The sequence below is a fragment of the Gloeophyllum trabeum genome (genome assembly GCF_000344685.1).
Source record: "Gloeophyllum trabeum ATCC 11539 unplaced genomic scaffold GLOTRscaffold_00010, whole genome shotgun sequence".
NCBI classification, from domain to species: domain Eukaryota; kingdom Fungi; phylum Basidiomycota; class Agaricomycetes; order Gloeophyllales; family Gloeophyllaceae; genus Gloeophyllum; species Gloeophyllum trabeum.
In genome coordinates this window covers 1,030,394-1,052,670 of record NW_006920419.1, presented here as the reverse complement: position 1 = coordinate 1,052,670, position 22,277 = coordinate 1,030,394, and the positions used below count along the sequence as shown (strand labels likewise).

The following is a 22,277-nucleotide window of genomic DNA, read 5'->3' as shown; positions in this document are numbered from 1 at the left end:
AGACTGGTTATGGCACAGCTCTTACTGGTGTGATGGTGTACGAAGACTCAAGGGAAAACAATTTAAATAGATTAAGCGTCCGAGTGCCCATTAACCAAGACATGGGTCTCGCCCTGCATACCCTCCTTTTTGCCCTCGAGGATTTCCCGTTCACTGACCATGGAGTGCTCGGGGTGTGGTGGCTTGTACAGTTGCATCTGCAGGTCGAGCTGCTGCTCGAGTACCGACTCTCCCGACGCAGCAGCCACAAACCCAAGGAACGGCGGCGACGGATTGAGAGGCCGCGTGCAGAATTCCGGGTGCGCCTGGAAGCCCATGAAAAATGGGTGATCTACAGCGACACCACCATTCAGCCTCGCTTAACACTTGCGCAACGAAGAAGCAGACGCATACCTCGCAACTCCATCACCTGCATCCGCTCGCCCTTTTCATCCCTCCCGACAAACTCCATCCCGCTACCCTCGAGCTTCTCGATGAACGTGGGGTTCACCTCGTAGCGGTGCCGGTGGCGCTCCCAGATCTTGCCCGCGCCGCCGTACAGCCTGCGCGCCTTCGACCACGCCTCGGAGCCCGGCTGGAAGACGGTCGGGCGCAGCCCGAGACGCATCGTTCCGCCCATGTGCGTCTTGGAGATCTCGGGCATGAAGATGATCACGGGCGTCTCGGCGTTTTCGACGAGTTCCCCCGATTGCGCGTCTGGGGGCATGCGTGTCAGGAAGGGGGGAGGTGAGAGGAGGGAAGGAGAGACGCACTGGAGAGCCCGCAGACGTTGCGCGCCCACTCGACGACGGCGAGCTGGAAGCCGAAGCAGATGCCCAGGAAGGGCACTTTCTGCTCGCGCGCCCATTTGATGGCGAGGATCATGCCCTCCGTTCCGCGCATGCCGAAGCCTCCCGGGACCAGGATCCCTCTGCGAGCGGTCAGAGTTCGCGCAGCTGATCAAGGGGATGTGATCGATAGAGAACGTACCCGGCACCGACGACTGCCCGCCATGCGTCGTGGTATCTTGCTGGGTGGAGTTCCTGTGTTTCTGGCTCCAGGTCAGACGACTCGACCCACTGAGGCCAAACGATTTTAATAAATGCTACTAGTGCAAGAGTATAGAGACCCTACCTGTAGGACGAGCTTTCGCTGGCATCGGAAGGCGGAATGTTCTAGTGATTTGACGACGGACATGTACGAATCCTTGAGATCCGTGTACTTCCCGACCAAGACGATATTGACGTCGTCAAAGAACCGCTCTTGCCTTCGTTAACGAAGAATGAGCCGACTCCCCATATAGTCGCCGATAGCCACCCCGCTTACCCAGTCGTCATCTCCTTCCACTTGCGCGCCAGCATCGTGCCCCTGTCGGTCATGTTCTTGGAAATATGGAGGCTTCCAAGATTTAGTCGTTTCTGAAGATATTCGACGATACCTTGCGAGCGAAGGAGGAGGGGGACGTGGTACACTGATGACAGGTCGTGCACGCCGACGACCTGTTCTTTTGAGACATGGCAGAATAGTGATATTTTCTCCCGTGTGGGGATTTCGAGGGGTTGGTGGGATAAGAGTCTGCAGGCGATCTGCATAATCAGTGCCTACCGCTCAGTAAAAATTCCGAACACATAGTATCATAGGAGGGCGCACGAGATCGGGGAGAAGGCCCAGCCCGCGGAGTGCGTGCACGGTCGTCTGGGTCGGTTTCGTTTTCTGCTCGCCGTGCATGTCGGGCACGAGTGAGACGTGGATGAGCGCGAAGTTTTCGTGACCGACGCGGAACTGGAACTGGCGCATGGCTTCAACGAAGGGCGCGGATTCGATGTCACCGACGGTCCCGCCGAGCTAAAGCAGTGTAAGCTTTGGGTGTGGGAGGGAGGGTATTGGTACGTTACCTCGACGATGCAGACGTCTGGCTCCTCGTCGGTCTCGTCGACGGGGATTTTAGATACACGCTCGATCCAGTCTTGGATGGCATTCGTAACGTGAGGGATAATCTATACCTTAGATTTAACATGCCTGACTTCGTCTAGTGGTCAAAACCACGAACCTGTACTGTCTTTCCAAGGTAATCTCCCCGGCGCTGTTGGAGCGTTCATTCCCAAGTAACGGTTCTCCATTCGTATAATTACCTACCTCCTTCTCAATAACCTCTCTGTAGATCTTTCCGGTGGTGATGTTGTTATCTCGGGACAACGTGACGTCCAAATATCGTTCATAGTTCCCAAGGTCGAGGTCCACCTCCCCGCCGTCGTTCAGGACGTATACCTCGCCTATGCACGCACCTGTCTCAGACTTTCACACTCATACCGCACGCAATGGCGCCTCACCGTGTTCAGTCGGCCGCATCGTACCGGCATCTATATTCATATACGGATCTATCTTGATCGCGGTCACCTTCAGACCCGTCGTCTTTAGGAGCAGACCGGTCGAAGACGCTACAATGGCCTATCTGAACTCCAGCACGCAAAAATATATCGATTTCCCTCGCACCGATGATGCCCTTCCCGATACCGCTCACCACACCGCCCGAGACGAGGATGTACTTGGTCATGGCGCGCCGGCTAGTCCTGGGTCCTGGGGGTTGCAGTGATTACGGGGGGAAGGGACAATTGGGACGCGTTCGAATTTTTAATGGTAAATTGATGGGTACGCGGGTCAAAACAGGGACAAATAATACACCGCCACAAGCGCGTCTCGTTCCCTCTTCCTCGATCGAGATTTGCCGGTTTATTGTGTATTCGCCGGTCAGGCACACTCGTAAATACATGACAATTGGCTAAATAATCCTGGAAGCTCTGCCACCTGAGTAGTTTTCTCTTGGAGACTGTTGTCGCTGAGAGCCGCAGGACTATCTTCGCCGCTAGACTGCCAGGAGAGTCGTGAATCGCGATATGTAGTGGGGGAGCGCGTGCGTACCTCTGGAATTGGACACTCGCGTATAATATAACAAAGATATTAACGGAGAGACACCAGTCTGAGTCTATTCACCTCGATGGCTATGTCAAGCAAATTTCGACGTCTGGCGCCGGGGGGGCAGCCATATTGCAATGTGGGCGGTCGGGGACAGACTTACTCGGAGCAAGTAGCTTGTTTGACAAGGCAGGTCAAAGGCGTCCCGGCCAATAGCTTTCCAATTGACAAATGGTCCGAGTCCGGGTCCTTGAATCTGGGAAGACTTGCAGCTGCAGGTGCGCGGCCCCCTTCCATATTGCCATGATCCAGTGGATCGTTCGTAGATCGGGTGTCTCACCAGTATATCTTAAATAAGTATCAGATTGCAGGTCTTCAGATCTTCCCAAAGTAGACAACAGGTAGAGGTGCAGCATGAAGCCTGAGGTTGGCGGCAGCGAGCAGAAAGAAAGCAGACTACATATCGTGCACAGCCACACTCCGGTTGCTAGACTTGACAGAGCGGCCGACGGCGAGCCACACGTTCCGCTTCCTACATACACACTTGCCCCCGCGCGTACAGAATATCGGCGTGCTCTTCATCATTGCCTCTAGTTCCTTCGAAACTGTCGACATGCACTCGTTGGTCATATGCCCAAGTACATATGTATGGTTTGCAGTATGTGAGGCGGTGCTCTTGCGGAATCTTGAAGACAGCTACTTTGCTTTCGGGGTTCGACGTGAGCATCGGTTTCTTTCGTACTGCATACCGAACGCAGCTATAGCAGCCCCAGCCGCCACAGCTCTGCCTGTTTCCCCAACCGCCTTGTCAGGACGTTGTGCAAGGTGTTTCCTGAACGGCAATCCCTCCCAATCGAAACTGTCTAGTCAGACCGCACATGGACATTCCCATGTCTCATGGGCACAGTAGTGATCGTGGTGAGCCGTTAGAACTGGGCAGTGCGGCCACGCGTCCTTGGTATCGGAGCGTGCTGGTGCTTTCGGGACTCCTCACCACGAAATACTACTTCATAGCTTTCAGAGTTTGGGCTACGCGACACTCTGTTATCCCGATGGGCGTGTCCATACCTATGAGATGAGGCCTGACGTGGACCAGGGAGCCTGTGACTCCAGTCCGAACGTTAAGGCTTCCGGATCAGGTGCCCCGTCCTGGAAGAGTTTTGTTAAGTCTCACACACCCGTTCAGCAAACCTAACAGCACTTGATAAGTCTACGTGCATGATGCTGATGACAGAGAACCTCACTCAAACTTCTATCGCAAACCTCTTATCGAAGCAAAAATAGAGCCGCACCCATCCACCCAAATTAAAGCTGCTCTAGGGACGAGAACACACCGCCGTCCGCTTCCCTTTGCTCGCGATGTTCGTGGTATCCACTAATCCAGGCGACGCCCAGCAGCCTCTTGCTTGCCATGAACGGCCCACAGGGTTGAAAGGGTTCTATTACAACCCCTACACGCAGGTGGCCATGCTCGGTCTGGTCTGCTTCACCTGCCCGGGCCTGTACAATGCGATGACAGGCCTGGGCGGGGGTGGGCAAATCAGCGCCACCACGAGCGCGAACGCGAATACGGCGCTGTACGCCATCTTTGGGTTCTTCGCTTTCTTCTCTGGGTACGTCATGAGCTAGTTCTTATGAAGCGCCTTCGTTAATTAGAGTGTGAGTTAGGTCTATTACGAACGTTCTTGGCCCGCGCCTCACCCTCTTTCTGGGTACGACGGGATACGTGCTGGGCCTTGGATCCTATCTGTCCGTCCAGTCCCCACCCACGTAACTCGGACACACAATTGACCAAGCTGTCATCATAGCGCGATGAATATCCATCCGAACGCTGCATGGTTTGTCATCACGGCGGGCGCAATTCAGGGTGTCTGTGCAGGTTTGCTGTGGACTGCCCAGGGTTCGCTCATGATGGCGTACCCAACCGATGCTCAGCGGGGCAAATCCATCAGTGTCGTTTGGACTATTTATAATTTGGGAGGTGTAGTCGGCGCTGCTGTATCTTTGGGCGAGAACATACATCTCAAGGTATGTCATGTGTCGTAGCCTCCGTTCGCTGGATAAGCGGCTCACGCCTCGGGTGTAGACCAATTCGGGTAAGTTGATCGGATGCCGAAGACTCACGACTCTTCGTACTGAGTGATCCGTCGTCGTGCTAGTTGGGAATGGTACCTATGTATGTCTCCACGGAGAACAGCCGCGTCGGCTCGGGTCTGACATATGAAACTACTCCCCAGATTGGCCTCATCGTGTTGAACGCTCTCGGAATGGCAGTCCCTCTGCTCATGGTAGACCCGCAGAAGATGATACGCAGCGACGGGACCAAAGTGACAACGCCGCGACAGCCGACCTGGAAATCTGAATTCTACGGCCTCTACTATACACTGAAGACGGATCCTATGGTGCTGTTTTTGTTTCCTTCCTTCTTTGCTAGCATCTGGTATTACACCTGGCGTAAGTCTCCCTCCCGGTACATATGGGAAGTGGGTACTGATTGAAATGAATAGAATTTAATGACTATAATGCCGCCCTCTTCAACATCCGAGCGCGTTCCCTGAATAATCTAGTGTACTGGATCGCCCAAATACTGGGTGCCGTGGCGATAGGCTTTTTCCTGGACCAGCAATGGTTAAGTCGGAGATTCCGAGCGTTCTCTGGATGGGTTATCCTCCTCTTTCTGGTATTCCTCGTTCATTCATGGGCTTTCGTCTACCAGAGGTAGGCAATACATGTTATTGTACCCGAAAGAATACACTAATGCCAGGGATACAGGCAATATACACGCCAGTCAATTCCCCCAGATTCCGTGAAGATGGATATATATGACAAGGGGTATCCCGCCAAGATCTTGTTATACATGTTCTGTGGCGCTTTAGATGCCATATGGCAAACCGCATTCTATTGGGTCCTTGGCACTATGTCCAGTGATCCTGGTAAGCTTGCTCATTTTGCCGGATTCTGTGAGCATCCAGATTTCCTCTTGATTGGAATCACGGTTTACTTGTGATATCTCCTCCCTGCGTAGATAAATCCATTCAGTCCGCTGGTGTTGCTGGCGCTTTCCGAGCTGATGCTGTTGGAATACCGTGAGTAGAGTCTCCGGCAGTCCTAGTGAGAAATATTCAAGACATGACCAGCTACATGAACATCTTCCTTGCAATGTGGTGTCTACTGGTTGTTGGTTTACTCTTCGCCCTGCCGATGTTTTACTTGCGGGTCGAGAATTCGCCGCTTCCGGATGCCTCGGAACACTCTCAGTACGTTGCGACGCATCGGATCGCTGACTTCAGAGCTTCACGCTAAACACATCCATCACAGAACGTCCTATACCGGAGCGGAGGATATTGCGATTAAGGACAAAGATGAGGCAGAAGTCTCGATTAGCCCAGCGTGAAGAGGCATGTCCGAGATCATCCGACCGATTTAATTCTGTATGCTAGCAACATAGGTGAAAGTTTCTCACATACCTTGGACCCTGATACAAGTCTCGTGAGTGTATGCCAGCCCCGGGGTCAGAGAGCGCCCAGATCAACCCTTTTCTCGTTCCTCATTGCTTGCAAATCGGATTGACGAGACAAACGTCAAGACTCATGGGATATGATCTATGATACATAGGTATAATGACCCCAGGTCACGGCAGGGTCGATGTACATCGATTTACAGGATCGGGTGCAAAATGAGCCAAGCAACTATACTTACAATGTTCTATAGGCCCATAGGGATACAGAGGTATGAGGTTCAGGCAACTACCAATACACTTATCGCATTGGAAGCTTCAATCGGAACTTTACTCCTGGGCTTCTAAAGAGGTGTTGCTTCCCCTTCGCCTTGCAGTCAGTCCAAGGATCTCGTCGGCTTCTGGGGATCCTGCAGGTGGCAGATCTTTGCGGAACGATACTTTGACAGGCGAGACCCCCTCATTATACGCTACTGCGTAAACGATATCCATATCTGGGTGGCATGGGTAACATCAGGATACGGCTGGACCGCTAGGAGGGCGCAAGGTTTTCTCACCTTCAAGGGAGCGTCCTGCTGTCTCCGGGAAGAAGAAATATACGACCGGTACAATGAGGAAGTTGAGTACAGCAAATACTGGAAAGGTACCAAGACAGTCAATACATGAACATGTCTCGAGTGACGAGACGTACCAAGATAGGTACCCCAGTTGATGCTGTTAAAAGCCGGTCCTACTATCATAACAACCAGGAAATTGAATGTCCAATTCGACGCAGTACTGAGAGCATTGGCAGGGGCTCGGATACCAATGCCGACAATCTCGGCGGGCTACGCAAGGTTAGTACCCAGCTGGAAGAGATGAAGGCACCTTCATGCTTACGTAGAGCCATCCCATTCCAAGCCAACCCAGGGCAAAGAAGGTATTGAACCCAAACAGTAGAACCGCAGACACAACTTGCGCGGCTGTTGTATCTATAGCGCCCAGGATGGCGAGCAGGGCCATCGTGAGGCAACACCCAGCCGTTCCAATTAGCATCAACTTGCGACGCCCTGCGCGGTCGATGAAGTAGATTGCCAAGAAGCTAGCCATGAAGTATTCGGTGCCATTGCAAGCAGCTACGATGCGAGAATCCACTCCGTTCATACCAAGACGCTGGAACAGGACAGTCTAGGTGTGATGTAAGGGAAAAATACTACTCAATTCATGTGAATAGGCCACCTACCGCGTAACTATGAGAAGCCGTCAGTGCCTGAGCCGAATAGGAGAGGACAGACTACGTACTAGCTGACCAAGTTGATGCCGGTAAGTTGCTGTACGGCTTGACAAACGACCCCGGTTGCAGCGCGGCGGAAGTTTTGACTTCTACCACCCCTGAACAGTTCTTTCAGTGACCCCTTGCTCAAGTCACCTTCCGCCGCGACAGCTTCGCGGATGCCCACGAATGTCGCTCGAACTTCCGGGTCAGTCGGAGGTTTGTCGTCGATAGCAGAGAGGATTGCCAGGGCTTCTTCATTGTAACCTTGCTTGACTAGCCTGTTCCGAACGACAGTCAGATGATGTAGGTTCTGACGAGACTCAACTTGTTGCTCACCATCTGGGCGACTCAGGTAGCTATAAGTTATGCTTCGTCAACATCCTAGCCCATATGGGAATAATGTTAATCGAGGCAGTACTCACGAACATGATGCCTCCGATCATGATGAGCTCTAGAATTATCTGTAAGGCAATCGGAATCCTCCATTGCAAGGGAGAGCCTGTCGCGAAATAGCTGACCACAAGCACCCGTAAGTACTCGGGCACTGCGCAAGGGATCCTGCCTCACCAAGCGAAGTCAATCCACTGTCGAAATTGAGGCGATGTTAGCGAAAGAATACTGAACAAACACCGAGGTCCCTTACGTATCTGATTCCCGAATTGGGGTACTTACGATAGAGTTAGACCTAGCGTGATCATGGTCCCTTCGAACATGATAAAACTGCCTCTGCTAGAAGCATGAGAACACTCGGCATGGTATGACGGTACAGTAGATGTCTGTTGAATCGCTTGTATCAGCAAGAGCTCCAGGTCCAAGCATCTTCCTTCGATGGTACGCACGTTTAAGCCGTTACCAAAGCCTGTGACGATCCGGGCGACGACCATTTGCGCGTAAGAGTATGAGGTGGTCTGTAGGACAGCACCGATAATCATGATCACGCCTCCAACGAATATGGTGCGTCTGCGTCCCAGCCGGTCACCGATCCAAAGGTTAGAGAGTGCACCAAAAAGGCAACCTATTTCCTGTAGCAGACCGTGGTCAGAGCTTCACGTTTGGGCATGCTAAGCTTGACATACATAGATAGCCACAATGAAGCTTTGTAAGGTAGCATGATTGGGATGTGCTGAATCTACGACGACTTCGGGAAAAGTCGCTTCGAACTATGTCCACGTTAGATACATTGGAACTATAAACACGCCCGCATGAATACCTGATTGCCAGTAAGCAACGCCGACATGACTCCTTGATCATAGCTGAGCGCGAAGGTATGAGCATCGCAATTAGTGGAGGGTGTGATCCTGTAACTTACCCGAAGAGAGTAAAGCCGACTCCAGCAATGAAAGCCAGAACTGTCCTCAGCTTTCGTCCGCGCCATCTGGGAGCCCTTGAGGCGACGTCGGCTTCGAACTCGGATGCGGGTTTATCTGTGATATCCTCCAGGCGGACGTCGGGGGAGCGCTTCCCCTGCTTCTCAGAGTCGTGCGCGACCGAACTTGGTGCAGACATGTCAGTAGATAGAAGCCTGCGTGTGTCTTGACGGACTGTTGCGATGATTGACAGGAGTCAATGCGCCAACGCAGATTGCTGGCAAGATGGCAAGAGGAGTCGAGGTGGATCTCGTTTATATACCTGAGCTCCATTTTTGACCAACTCGAGTTATCGTTGAGGAGCGAGGGAAGTAGCGGCACCTAGAGGCATGACGAAGAGTATGACCTGACTACAGTGCTCCCAAAGAGAAGGTGAGAAAGGGTGTAAGCTTGAGTCCGTGTCGTGGAGATGGTGGCGCACTAGGACACCCAGTTCTGTCTCCCGCACGACAATAGACGCGTATCAGGGCCCTGCAGTTAGTCTGGCAGAAGAACAGGAATGCAAGTCCGTACCCGTTGCTCTAAGCGTCCTTCGCACATCCCTAAGCTTGCGCTATCGGCAGCCCAAAAGATAGAGCATGTGCCTACCTTCTGACGACATGCGAAGGCAGTTCAAATATAAACGTGAGGTAGGATGGCATTCACCACAGTTCGCGAGGGTTATCGTCGGCAGTATGTGGCGCAGGTGACTATAAAGGCATGTAGTTTACTTGCACCGCTACTCTGTGGCTTCTCGAAGCACAACATTCATATAGGAGCCTCGGCCGGAGCCACGAGAAGGAGCACAGCCACGGGTGAGGACGAGTATGGGATGACTCCAAGGGTAGCGGATCGGAGGACCGCGCGAAGAGACCCGTTGAGTGAACGAATATATTCCGTCCCTCCTATATCCACAGCAAATAAAACCAATGGTTAGATAATGGGTACCTTGAAGTCGATCTTTGCTAGCTTGTCTAGTCTCTCCTTCGTCACCTGGAAGCACTCCGGGAGACCCGTGTCCGCCCAACTACCCCCCTTCATTAGCTTTACGAGGCCCGGCGCAGAGGTGAATATACGTGCCTGTAGATGAAGAAAGTTAGTAGGTAGGCATGGAACAAGGTAAACCGCCGTCTGCGTACCATCCCGTGGCCGTTATGACCAGCACATATCCACTGCCCAGGCTTGCCAGGTAAAGGTCCTATGTAGGGAACGCCATCCGCACTCTATGGTGGGAATAGATGTGTCAGAGAACCGCGCACATTGCAAGACAGTTTGAAAACACGTACTCGGCCGATGATACCACTCCAGCTGTAGTCGTAGCCTTGTCCGGGAGACGTCTTCTTGTCCCTGAGCAGTCGAACAGTGGTCAGGGAAAGCTTCTAGATACTGTGATGCACAGGTTTACCATCCAAACTCCTCCGTCGCGAAGTCAATGACTGCTTGAGTAACCGGCTCGAAATTCGATAGGCTATCGTCCGTCCGTCGGTCCGGGTTCTCGTCAAGGTACTTCAGAAGATGGTGTTGGTTCGGGTTGCTGCCTGAAGCAATACCCATCATTTACATCGAGTCCTCACGAGCAGAGTAGTCTCAGGCACTTACCTCCAAAAAGTACTATACCATCGGTGTTCGCTCGAGGGTTGATAGAAAAGAGTGCGCCGCCCGGACACAGAACACCATACGAGTTCTGCAGGGTTTTTGTCCCGGCGAACGATCGTGGCGGGATGGTCTTGTTACACCTAACATATCCCGCGAGTCAAGAGCGACCCGATCTGCGCGGAAGAGGAACTCACATATGCGGCGTCGGTCGAATGACGTTCTGCAGCTCGGGAAGCAGAGCAGCGGCATACGCATTGGTCGCGTGGACAACCGTGGGGGTAACGACGTCCCCTCTCTCGGTCCTCACCACCCACTTCCCGTCTTGCGACGGCGTCGCCTCTACACCCGTGACCGGCGTCCACGTCTGGAGGTTCAAACCCAAGGCCAAAGACAGCTTAATGATGTGTGCGACGACCTTCCAGGGGTAAAGCGTCGACGCGTCCCATGCGAACACCGAGACGGCATTCTTGATGCGGGAGCGCTTGACGGCTTCGTCTCTGTCTGTGATGTGCTCGATGTGCGAGGTGGGCCCACCGGCTGCCTTGAAGCGGTTGAAGGTGTCGGCGGCCAATGCAGCGACTTCCTCGGTCATGGCCACATCAAGCTGTGCGCAGGTGGATGCCTTAGTATGATATTGTAGCTGAGAAACGGGACATAGACGTACAGTCTTCCCTACCCATAGGTCACAGTCTATCTTCTCCTCGCGGATGAAGGCAACTAGGTGCTCCCAAGTGTCTTGCTCATTCGCTAGGATCTAGCATGATTACGAGTCAATAAGAAGTAATGGTAGAGAAAATGTCGATCTGACCTTCAGGGCCTGTTCGGCACCAAACATCTTCTCATACTTTGCAAATCCTCGCCACTAGAAAGCCTTAAGCTCCGAATAAGAAGCAGGGGAGGCTCAGCATACGTACCTGATCCGGCTTGCAATGACCAGCATTGCGCCCAGTGGCCGCAGAACACAACTCTCGTGCTTCAAGCAGGAGAACGCTCTTTGGAGGGTTGTCGCCCTTCAGTAACTCATATGCGGTAAGTGTGCCTGTCATCTGTGTACATTCTGTTAGACGTGGCATGGAATAAGGTGCGGCCTGACGTACCCCGGACCCGATGATGACCACTTCCGCTTCCTTGGGCAAATCCTCCGTTGTCCGATGGTCGAGCAGGGGGTTCGCCCGTACCCCTTGCAGCCAATATGACAGGGACATACCCTCTGCGAGCGGCAAGCTCGTTGTAGGTGATACGGACGCCTCTATAGCTTGCGCTGGGCCAGTCAGAGATTCATCGCCGACGCTGGGTAGGTCGTTTGCCATGGCAGATTCAGTAGAACTGGAGCCCCGTGATGTGTTCCCCATATAATGCCTACTATGATTGTGGCGGTCCTCTCGTACTTATCACAGAGTTTATCGGAACGTTATCTTGTGGATTACATGGCCGCGCCGCTCAGCCGCTTGACGAGCGATACGAAATATCTTCGGCAGTTTAGAGGGGATGGAAGGGAAGCCGATCTGCAAAGTGCCTGGCCTGAACCTGGTCATGACATCGGCATCGTCGGACGATAGACGTAGATCTCGATTTGACGTAGTATTCGAGCGGCATGGCCATCACTGGCCGCTCGCTAACTTGCCGCAAAGGCGAAAGACTCGCGGGCCGCTGACTCGCCAAACGGTCAGCGGGTGGTGTCATTCGCATTCAATAGTTTGAAGGAGTAGTTCACATCGGTAATGCCAACGCTACAGTCAGTTCGGAGAGTGTTGCTGAATTTAATCATATGTACGCTGATAGACTGACAGGATTTCAAGTTCCAGGTCAGGGCATTCGAAGTTCCTGATATTGGTATCCTGCTGCCCCTTTCCGCCTCAGATACGAGCAGCTGCATCTCGACAACCGCCAGGCAAAGATAAGATAGTTGATATGAATATTACTATCACTTATCGCATGCCGCCCCATCCCGTCTCCGCTCCAGGGGTAAATGTTCGAGTGCTTATGAACCCGCGCATGGTCGAGAGTCACTTCCGTGTCCCCTCTTCCGGAAATCGCGAAGCATCAGAGCCTAGACATGGATAGAAAGGAGAGCATGTCCTCGGTTGACGCGGAGAAGGGTCCCTCGCCAGTGGTTGAGGTCGACGCCGTCGACGAAGGCCGACGGGAATATGACTTCACGCCGGAAGAAGTGGACGCCTACGAACTCGATCCCGAAGTGTCCAAGGCTGTCCGCAGGGCGTACGTGTCCACTTCCCATATCTCACCAACCTATACTAACTTAAAGTTTGGCTATGCTCAGCTACGACCGACGGATCATGCCCGTGATCTTCTTCATGTACCTCTTCTCGGCTCTCGACAGAGGTAACTTGGGAAATGCGAAGACGGACACCCTCGAACAAGATCTCCATCTCGTCGGGAACCAGTACAACAATGTCCTCACCGTGCTGTCTCTGATGTTTGCTACCATGGCTATATGCGGTGGCTTCGTGACGAAGAGGTTCGGGCCTCCGCGGATGCTCCCTATTTACATGCTCGGGTGGGGCTCAATGGCCATGATCGTAAGTTGTTATATCTTCATTGCGTAATTTCTCTGGCTAACCCTGTACGCAGAACGCTGCTGTCAAGGTAATTTAACGACTGCTGACAATTGGAGAGAAGTGCTGACATTTCGACAAGGACTATGGCGGGATCGTCGCGGTTCGATTCTTCTTAGGTACCTTTGAAGGCTTCTTCGGTCCGTCTGTGCCCATCTACCTCTCCTCCTTCTACACCCGTGGGGAGCTCGCAAAGAGACTGGCTATCTGGTATTCCAGCACGGCCCTTTCCGGTGCCTTCGCTGGCCTTTTGAGCTACGGGTAAGCATCACGCCCAGTGGCGTCCACACTAGCCCTGACACGCGTTGGTCCTAGTATTTTCCAGATTAAGGGTAGCATGTCTGGGTGGCGGATACTGTTCCTCCTGGAAGGAGGCTTGACGATCTGCGTTGCTATCATTGCCATGTACGTTACGTGGCGCGACGGGCTCCGCCATGCGCAGCTCTCATTGATATCCCTTCAGATTCATCTTGCCGACATACCCCCAGTACGTCGACTTCTTGACACCCAAGCAGAAGGAAGCTGCGGTTGTGAGTAGCAATTACTATTTGTCATCTGCGTGTCTTCGAGCTGACATGAATCTTCAGATGCGTCTGCTGAGTACGCTCGAACAGACCTCTGGGCATTGGGCGTGTATCTGACTTCAGTATAGAGGATGCATCGAAGAGGGTTGACGCTCCTTTCAACGCACGTGAATTCTTTGCTCCTGCAAAGGAGTGGAAATTCTACGTGTTCATAATCTTTGCCCTCGTATGTCTCCTCATGATTTCCTGCAGGCGACCAAAACTAACTGCTTCTCCCTTCAGTGCTACGGAACAGCCTCATCGTCCGTCCCTCTCTTCCTCATTCGTTACTGAGTCTGACATCTGCTCTCGCGCAGGACGGCGACGACCTTCCTACCGCAGCTCATCGGTCGCTTCGGCTTCTCGAAAGTGAAGACGAACTTGTACACCGTGGCACCGAATGTCGTGGCCGCGCTGTACTTGTACTTGCTGGCATTCATGTCCGACAAAGTCCGGCAGCGCACGCCTTTCCTCGCGTTGGCGCTGGGCACGACAATGATTGGTTGTATAATGCTAGCGGCACTACCCCTTTCGGCTACGGGGCCTGGGTATTTTGCGTGCTTCTTGATCCAGGTATGCTGTTTGATTGTGCGCTTTAGGAAGGAGAATGCTGTTACTGACAGCTTGCAATAGTGCGGTGCCTTCGTGCCCACGAGCTTATTCCATTCATGGTATGTTCAGCATCTTGTTCAGCGTTATCGGACATCAGTCAATTCCTACGATCACCATTAGGCACAACAACAATGACCCTTCGGAGAACGGTCGGGCTTTCAGAACGTACGTTCATATTTCACTAGTCCATAGCATCCAGCTGACACGGAGGCCCTTTAACAGGGGATTCCTGACGTTCTCTGCCAACGCCGGCTCGCTCATTTCTTCCAACATCTTCCTGGACTCCTGGGCCCCGAAGTACACCAAGGCGCTCATCATCTCTGCGTGCCTGCAAGTTCTGGGGATCACACTTGTCCTTAGCATGCGGACGTACATGGCCCTGGACAACAGGAGGAGAAACAGGAAGCAGGGCGTCAATTGGGTGAGTGATGCAATCGAGGATGTTTTCTAATAAAGCTGACCGAAGTGCCCCGACGCAGACTTCAAAAGATGTCCCGACGGCTGTCCTTGCCGAGGGACCGAAGAATCCCAGCTTCAGGCATTTCCTCTGAACTGTACGACTGCACTATTGAATCTCTTATAGACTTCACGTATCTCTGTCGTAGGTTGTTGTGTGTATGTATCATGGTATTAGATTTTCGTCAACTTATCCTCGTCCGTCTCACGTCTGAAGGGAGGCAGTGATGTGCATTTGACCATTGCCCAGTGTCCATGGTTATGGGCGGATCCATTTCGATATAGTCGACAAAGAAGATATTCAATACGACAACACAATCATCACTTTGCAATATGCTCGTTGAACCACTGCAGATACTTGAGATTAGAATGATCCAGTTAAATATCTTGCGGCAAGACCAACCTGGACAAGGAACTTCGATGACTCCTTCGGATAACGCTTTAGCGTCCCGTAGTCCACGTATGTGACCCCAAAACGGATAGTATAACCATCGGCCCTACAGACAATCATCAGGGTACACCTATGAACCGAGTTCGAATCTCGAACCATTCAAAGTTATCAAGCAGGCCCATAGATGCATTGCGGCGTCAGAAGGGCACGAAAATGGGAATATGATACGACGTACTCCAAGCGAAGTAACCTTTGACATCCTCACCCTCTTTGACGGCGTCAAGCAGAGCTTGGGTATATTGTTGATAATACTCGAGTCTGTCCTTATCCTGGAGGGCTTGCTCAAGCGACATGGTGTCTTCATTTTGCACCGCGAAACCATTTTCTGTGACGCTGAATAAACATGTGTCAGAATACGAAGGACGTGTGGATCACGGAAAAGCAAGTACTAGATGGGCTTCTTGTACGTCTGAAAGAGCGCCATACTTAAGGAGAGCTGATCAGGTAGCATCTTTCAGCGTACCTCCCAAATGTATTTGAGGAGCTTTATGCCGAGGTGAGCGCAAGAAGTAATGAAACCTCGAAGCTAGGCAGAATGATAAGACGTACATGATAAAGACCAGAGCCATCTTCAAAAACAGTCAAATATCGCTACTCACAAACATCAGTACGACTCACACGTTTGAAGCCACGGCGCCGCCGCTTCAATTGAACAGTGAAATGAGTCGCTGCAAAGCAGAGAAATATTTTCAAACGTACATTGCGTCCCAAGTTGGGTCCCGTCTGGTTTGGTGTGCGTGGTCTTCACCTTCCCGTTCCATTCATTGTCCCCTCCCTCCACTATAGGAATAAGAGTCGTCAGTTTTGGGTTGTACCTTAGGTTAGAAATACCTACGAGTGAGATGTGTGGTGTAGGTATTTAGCCCAAAGAAGTCCGATGAATTGCGAATCACGGCCTTCTCGTCATCCGTGAATTTAGGCAGGCGACCGCCAATCATTTCCTTGAGCACCCCAGGGTAGTCGCCCTTATAGATTGGATCCTGTTGCGAACCCGGTCAAGGGACGCTTGCCCAAGCAGGTGGTGGATGGAATGTTCACGAACCGCATACCACCCTGGTCCGATTATATAAGAATTCAAAGAAATACCAAGGCATGGGGAACTCACTCACCTTAGTACACCTCGATAGCCCGTTTCGCGGCTACAATATCTATGATATAGTAAGTACTACGAGCAACAACCCGCTAAACCCGCAGAGATTGGCCTGACTTTCGGCTTTGTCGTCGTAGGGCATGTACCAGTTCGTATTTAAGGTGATTCCTATCTGGCCACCTTGAATCGGCGCAAACTTTTCCCTGTAGAGTTTTGCGGTGTACGCGTGGGCTAGTATTAGATTATGCGCTACGCTGTGAAGATATCTCAGAACTTGCGGGACCGCAAGGGCGTCCAAGCCTCATCTTTCATCTTACGCACAGCCAAGGCTCGCAACCCGAGTCGCCACTGGGTGACTTTGCCCGATCGCTGCAACGGCCTGGGGCAAAGACCCCTGTCCCGTAGCCGAGGACCGCTACGCACCATGGCTCGTTATGGGTAAACCTGCCGGACCTTGCATCAGATTGGTAGCAATTCTGGTACAGAGAACATGTACCAGTGCTTGACAAGATCCCCAAAGTTTTCGAAGCAAACTTGCGCATAATGAACATAATCCTTTATGATCTCGTCCTTGTTGAGCCACCCCAGGTACTGGTCGTGGAGACCCTGCGGCAAGTCCCAGTGGTACAGAGTCTGAAGGGGTTCTGATCGGGAGAATCAGGCTTGTCATCCTTCCGTACTTACGACGAAGGGCGCGATATCATTGTCCAACAACTCCTGGATAAAACTTCGGTAGAACCGTATCCCGTCCCGATTGACTTTGTCATTGCGACCACCCAAAGGAATGATTCTCGACCATGATAGAGAAAAGCGGTAGGACTTAACGCCATACGATTTCAGTACAGCTATGTCCTCCTTCCATAGTTTGTAGGAATCGGTCGCCACATCGCCGGTGCTGCCGTCGCGTATTTTCCCCTGAATGCGGGTGAATGTGTCCCAGATAGATGGACCCCGACGCCCTTCGTTAGCGGAACCTTCGATCTGGTAACTAGCTGTGATATAGACAGTTATGATACATGTATCACGATGTATGAAAAGGTCGGTGGAGAACTGGTTTTACCTGTGGCAAATCCCCACAGAAAATCTCCGGGAAGTGTTGGTGTCATTCCCGTCATATTGCGTCGCAATGGTCGGCGCCGACGGAGGTTCCTCAAGCGCTCAAGTCCAAGACATCGTCCTTAAATGTGCTCTATGGCCAGCTACGGTGCCGTCCTATAGCGGCGATTCGTCGGTACTTTGCAACGGGGATCATTAGGGATGTCGACATGACCAGTCTGCGTAGCACGGGACCTCTGATAGTACAAGAATGCGAAACTGTTAGAGATGTAGAAGGACTATTAATATTGAGGAGAAACTTGAAATAGCTGGAAGTGTAGCAATGCGGGTATATGCTGCGGGTTGCAAAGCCTGAAGAATTCTCACGCCCTACGCCACCCGGAAGGTTGCTGCCGCGACATGCCCGGGGCACTGCCCAAACACCGCGAATTTCGACTGGGCGGAGCACTTCCTTTCCGCGAGGCACGCAAGCCCCAAGTTGCTTGCAAGTAAGTCACCCCAACTTGAAGCTTGAACGTCCTGACAGTACTACATACTGAGCGTCAAACATCCTCATGCCCCAGGCTGCTCGGGCGCTCTCCTCTGTACAACGGTATAACTCGGGGAGCTTGGGTTCAGCGTATGACGATCGTACAGACTTCGGACAGGACTCCCGACGGCTATCTGCCATCCTACTCAATAATGACTCAGTCTATGGGAGACTAAGTAGTTGAGCGACGGATGGAGAACCAGTTGCTCACTGGGTTTCTCAAATTTGTCGGAGTCATGATGTTGATCCAGGAATCAGAACAATGTACATGCCCCAAACGAGCGTCGGCTCCGCGCGGTTACCTTAACTGCTCGCGCGGATGTGTTCGCTACGTTCTAGCCCGCATACACGCAGTGCAGCATTACACTGGAGGACTGCTATGCCATCCCACTAGGAATCGAAAATGGCAGGTCTCTTCAGAAGTAGGAACGGCCCGAAGGAGTCCTGCATGGTGGCTATGTGCGTATTTCCTATCGATCCATACTGACTGTCAGCGACCCAATACTGAACCCTTTCTCGTTCATAGTCGCCGTCTCAGTGGGCCGGAGAACTCCACGTCTCTGACTCAGACAGCTGTTATTTGCATAGTAGAGCGCTGAGGATTCTCACTGCAGATCTGCCGACATTTTGTCGTTGAATGACTTTGAGCCTACCATATACATAGGCGCTCGTCGCTGTGCAAGCGCCCGAGTATGCTACCAATGCAGGCACAGCTGGCCCTCAATTTGGCTTCTGAAGGAGGATAAATAGGTACGTCTTACCTTGAGAAATTATCCCAGCAGTCGCCCACCCCCTCTACCCTCCTCACAATGGCTCAAGTGCTTTCCGTCGTCGAGGATGGTCGTAAACCTAATGGGATTAAGGGAGTATATCAAAGTCCATATGCTCAAGTGTCCATGCTTGGCCTTGTTTGCTTCACGTGTGCTGGGCTGTATAATGCGATGACCGGTCTGGGAGGGGCAGGGCAGGTCGACCCTAGAACAAGCGCGAACGCCAATTCGGCTTTGTATGCTGCACTTGCATTATTATCAGTCTTTGCAGGGTAGGATCGTTGCTCGGATTGATGCAAGAACTCGGCTAAGTATGTCTCTGTGCATAGATCTGTCATGAATATGCTCGGTCCGCGGCTCACACTCTTCCTCGGCACCACGGGATACGTCCTCGGTCTCATATCATACTTGTGCGTTTGTTCCTTATGCTTTCCCAACCGATGTTTGACATGTGTACGGTAGGGTGATCAATATTAATCCCAATGCCGGTTGGTTTGTCATAACGGCAGGCGGGATCGAGGGTCTCTGTGCCGCCCTTCTTTGGACGGCCCAGAGTACCCTCATGATGGCATATCCTACAGACTCCCAGCGTGGAAGATTCATCAGTATCTTCTGGGCTATATATAACTTAGGAGGGGTCGTAGGCGCTACTGTATCCCTCGGTGAGAACATTCATCTCAAGGTGTGTACAATGCTGGTTTGCGATTGGTACTTGGATACTGACACTATTGGATGGTTTGCAGACGAACTCTGGTGCGTTGCGGTAACCTCCGGCCATTCTAGTTTCCGACTAATCTGCTTCCGCAGTCAGCAACGGGACTTACGTGCGTCCTGAATGGCACGCTCGCATGCGTTTTGGCTGAAAAACACATTGTTTGCCCAGATCGGTCTCATTACACTGAACACTGTAGGCATGGCGGTCCCACTCATCATGGTAGACCCAAATCGCATGTATCGCTCCGATGGTACCAAAGTCACCACCCCTCGTCGTCCTTCCTGGAGATCGGAACTTCATAGTCTATATTTCTCGCTCAAGAGCGATCCCATGGTGCTTCTTCTCTTCCCTATGTTTTTCGCGAGTAATTGGTACTTCACCTGGCGTATGCATCTTTTCAGACGACGATATTATTGTCGGGACTGACGTTCTCATCATATCCGTATAGAATTCAACGACTATAATGCTGCCCTATTCAACATCAGAACACGTTCTCTCAATAATCTCGTCTACTGGGTCTCGACCATCCTCGGTTCCATCCTTATCGGTTTCGTCCTGGATCAGCGCGGGCTTACTCGACGCCTCCGAGCGTTCTACGGATGGGGGATACTTATATCACTCACCTTCATCGTTCACGTCTGGGCATTTATCTACCAAAGGTAATTATAAGGATAAGTTGGGCTTCTGGGGATGACCCGTGACTAAGGCTGATTACCCAGAAACTATACCCGAGAGTCCATACCTGTCAACTCGCTCAAGATGGATATATTCGACAAGGGATATGCAGGCAGAGTCTTGCTGTACGGGTTTTGCGGTGCACTCGGTGCAATGTATCAGAGTTTCGTTTACTGGATCATGGGCGCTATGACCGACGATCCCGCGAAGCTGGCTTACTACGCGGGATTCTGTACGGACGCCATCATGTGTGCTCGGTGATATCGGCGACTAATCAGAGCGTTCAATCGTAGATCACTCAATGCAATCCGCAGGTGCCGCGGGCGCTTTTGGGGCCGATGCTGTGGGCTTACCGTACGTGTTTCCGCCCAACTTACAGCTGGGTATGCCGTGATGCACTGATGTCTAACTTGTGGTAGTTATATGAACATATTCCTTTCCACCTGGGTTCTATTGGTAGCAGGACTGGTTGTAGCCTTGCCGATGCTCTACTTTCGGGTCCGTAATGCTAGTGACGACACCGGGTGCTCAGAGTAAGTCCTTTTCCTTTGGAGTCATTGGTACCTCCTCTTGATATTAACCTCATCTCCTGCTAAGGCCTCCGATGCCGAAGTCCGTGGTTATCAGTTCCGTCGCCGAGAAAGAGGACGCTGATACTTAAGACGAGAAATTGTGGCCCTGCTCCTAGAGGCATCATATTTGTGCCATTACTGTATACTCACCGGCGGAGAACACAAATGCCCGTTCACTGCTGCGATCGGTACAGGTTGTGTGGGGAAAGGCGTTACAGATGCCACAGCCTGAGTACATCGCTTCCCTGGACAAACCGATGCGCAATTTCTCGTCGGCCGTTCGCAGTGGGATAAGCAGCATGGGACAAATGATACACAGAGAGAAACCACGCGCACACTCTTCGATGCCTTCCTCTCAGCCTCTTCTTTCATGAGGCTGCCATAGAGACTGGTTACAAGCCGAGGTGATTTTGGAGTTGGGGCGGGGCCGGTGGTAAAGTAGTATTTGGAGCTTCATACACGTGGATATTAGATTTAGCGTTAGCTCTTTAAGATGAAACATGAATGAAAGCAACAAGGAAAGGTTGTTTGTCGGTTTCCGCCGCCACCTGCAATGTTACCCACAAGCAGCAACAAATACGCCGCCACATCTGGGCTCCGTGTGCACCCGAGAGAGCATCCACGTATAACGCACTGCGTTCGATTACCTTCCATCTCATCGTCTAGCTATATAACGGTTGCCCAGACGCGACTGTATATCAGAATATCCTTGCTGGAAGTGTCTGGCACGATTCTATCGACTTACCTGGACAGATGCCACCCGAAAATTACGAAATAAGACGACTTTCGGATGGAACCGCCTTGAAAATCTCGCCCGACCTGGGCGTCGCTGGTCGAGCAACAACTAGACGGGAAACATGAAATCGCGAACGACCAAAAATACTTAAACTCTGCTTCGCGTCGAGCTCCCTGCTTTGTTCCTATCTGTTCATCGACGCAGGGCCTAAGTCTTTAGAAAGGCCGACAGGCTTTGGCACGGCTTGCTGCACTTGCGTAATGGATGCTTCCATCCTCCTTTCTCCGTCATGGAGCGATATTGGACTCTGGGCCACGTTGAACAGTTTTGCCTTACGTGCCTCAGTGTATTCGAACCTCATGGCCCAGCGTCTGGCCCCTGGTTTTCATGCTGTTTGCCGCTAGCTCTTCCCTTCACTATTCCTGCCGGCTTGTCCATAATATGCTCGTCGCGCGAAAGACGTCTCTATTTAAGTCTCGGATCAGGCGTTCAAGAGTCTGGAAAGGCGCCAAGGCTGACTGAACTGGAGCCGTCCATCGCACTGAGTGTCAGCCCGGCGAGTCACGGCGATAGCGACTTCTTGTGATCGTATTTACTCGTTCAAGGATGTTACCCAAATTGGTAAGTCTACGCACATCGGCTCCCTCACATTCATCGCGGAAACCTTGTCAGCAAAGAGATAGTGTCGGAACGTAACAATATTGTGATTCACTAAACGGAGTCGCGTTATTTGCAGGGAAAGGCGCCTGATATCCGGGTTTGCACCACATCGGCTTTTCGGTCTTACTGACTTAGAATCCCTGTGAACGGTTCTCATGAACGCTGGCCTGTTGATTGTCAGTTACTATTTACTGTCGGTGGGTTGCCCGCCCTTCGGAGCTTCGAGAAGCGGAGTTAGCAGCGGTCGTGCCATCCGCTGACCAGTCTTCG

General features: G+C 52.0%; 7 protein-coding genes across 7 annotated transcripts; 3 read left to right on the top strand and 4 right to left on the bottom strand.

Moving 5' to 3' along the window:
• Positions 1–71: 71 nt before the first annotated feature.
• GLOTRDRAFT_45399 (CTP synthase) lies at positions 72–2,349 on the bottom strand (the record flags this gene model as incomplete). The annotated part of the gene is made up of 11 exons (XM_007869549.1): positions 72–331; positions 394–696; positions 753–910; positions 970–1,058; positions 1,114–1,246; positions 1,306–1,565; positions 1,630–1,824; positions 1,875–1,976; positions 2,030–2,062; positions 2,116–2,252; positions 2,310–2,349. The coding sequence occupies 11 exons, from the start codon at positions 2,347–2,349 to the stop codon at positions 72–74; spliced, it is 1,710 nt and encodes a 569-aa protein (XP_007867740.1).
• A 2,010-nt stretch (positions 2,350–4,359) lies between these two features.
• GLOTRDRAFT_45092 (MFS general substrate transporter) lies at positions 4,360–6,195 on the top strand (the record flags this gene model as incomplete). Its single annotated transcript, XM_007869532.1, has 9 exons — positions 4,360–4,505; positions 4,561–4,641; positions 4,701–4,924; positions 5,052–5,068; positions 5,130–5,346; positions 5,400–5,610; positions 5,665–5,852; positions 5,918–5,978; positions 6,030–6,195. The coding sequence occupies 9 exons, from the start codon at positions 4,360–4,362 to the stop codon at positions 6,193–6,195; spliced, it is 1,311 nt and encodes a 436-aa protein (XP_007867723.1).
• Positions 6,196–6,862: 667 nt separating this feature from the next.
• GLOTRDRAFT_44748 (sugar transporter) lies at positions 6,863–9,110 on the bottom strand (the record flags this gene model as incomplete). Its single annotated transcript, XM_007869513.1, has 14 exons — positions 6,863–6,984; positions 7,041–7,176; positions 7,229–7,516; positions 7,572–7,578; positions 7,631–7,882; positions 7,941–7,960; positions 8,027–8,117; positions 8,172–8,188; positions 8,248–8,251; positions 8,277–8,380; positions 8,444–8,626; positions 8,681–8,764; positions 8,815–8,857; positions 8,914–9,110. 14 exons carry the CDS (start codon positions 9,108–9,110, stop codon positions 6,863–6,865), a joined length of 1,548 nt encoding a protein of 515 aa, XP_007867704.1.
• Positions 9,111–9,883: 773 nt separating this feature from the next.
• On the bottom strand, positions 9,884–11,751 carry GLOTRDRAFT_117040 (FAD dependent oxidoreductase; the record flags this gene model as incomplete). The annotated part of the gene is made up of 10 exons (XM_007869805.1): positions 9,884–10,030; positions 10,090–10,173; positions 10,237–10,297; positions 10,356–10,488; positions 10,550–10,686; positions 10,741–11,150; positions 11,211–11,300; positions 11,355–11,408; positions 11,461–11,592; positions 11,644–11,751. The coding sequence occupies 10 exons, from the start codon at positions 11,749–11,751 to the stop codon at positions 9,884–9,886; spliced, it is 1,356 nt and encodes a 451-aa protein (XP_007867996.1).
• Positions 11,752–12,620: 869 nt separating this feature from the next.
• On the top strand, positions 12,621–14,848 carry GLOTRDRAFT_131034 (MFS general substrate transporter; the record flags this gene model as incomplete). Its single annotated transcript, XM_007869804.1, has 14 exons — positions 12,621–12,766; positions 12,828–13,086; positions 13,139–13,153; positions 13,205–13,383; positions 13,438–13,527; positions 13,586–13,652; positions 13,710–13,722; positions 13,775–13,872; positions 13,929–13,948; positions 14,003–14,258; positions 14,319–14,356; positions 14,418–14,462; positions 14,520–14,718; positions 14,777–14,848. 14 exons carry the CDS (start codon positions 12,621–12,623, stop codon positions 14,846–14,848), a joined length of 1,497 nt encoding a protein of 498 aa, XP_007867995.1.
• Positions 14,849–15,074: 226 nt separating this feature from the next.
• GLOTRDRAFT_106990 (beta-glucosidase) lies at positions 15,075–17,400 on the bottom strand (the record flags this gene model as incomplete). Its single annotated transcript, XM_007869803.1, has 12 exons — positions 15,075–15,101; positions 15,157–15,250; positions 15,373–15,537; positions 15,825–15,846; positions 15,904–15,984; positions 16,040–16,184; positions 16,324–16,352; positions 16,412–16,548; positions 16,616–16,738; positions 16,791–16,927; positions 16,979–17,286; positions 17,355–17,400. 12 exons carry the CDS (start codon positions 17,398–17,400, stop codon positions 15,075–15,077), a joined length of 1,314 nt encoding a protein of 437 aa, XP_007867994.1.
• Positions 17,401–18,775: 1,375 nt separating this feature from the next.
• Positions 18,776–20,576, top strand: GLOTRDRAFT_44993 (MFS general substrate transporter; the record flags this gene model as incomplete). Its single annotated transcript, XM_007869529.1, has 8 exons — positions 18,776–18,921; positions 18,979–19,059; positions 19,112–19,346; positions 19,533–19,749; positions 19,813–20,023; positions 20,084–20,271; positions 20,333–20,399; positions 20,459–20,576. The coding sequence occupies 8 exons, from the start codon at positions 18,776–18,778 to the stop codon at positions 20,574–20,576; spliced, it is 1,263 nt and encodes a 420-aa protein (XP_007867720.1).
• Positions 20,577–22,277: the final 1,701 nt, after the last annotated feature.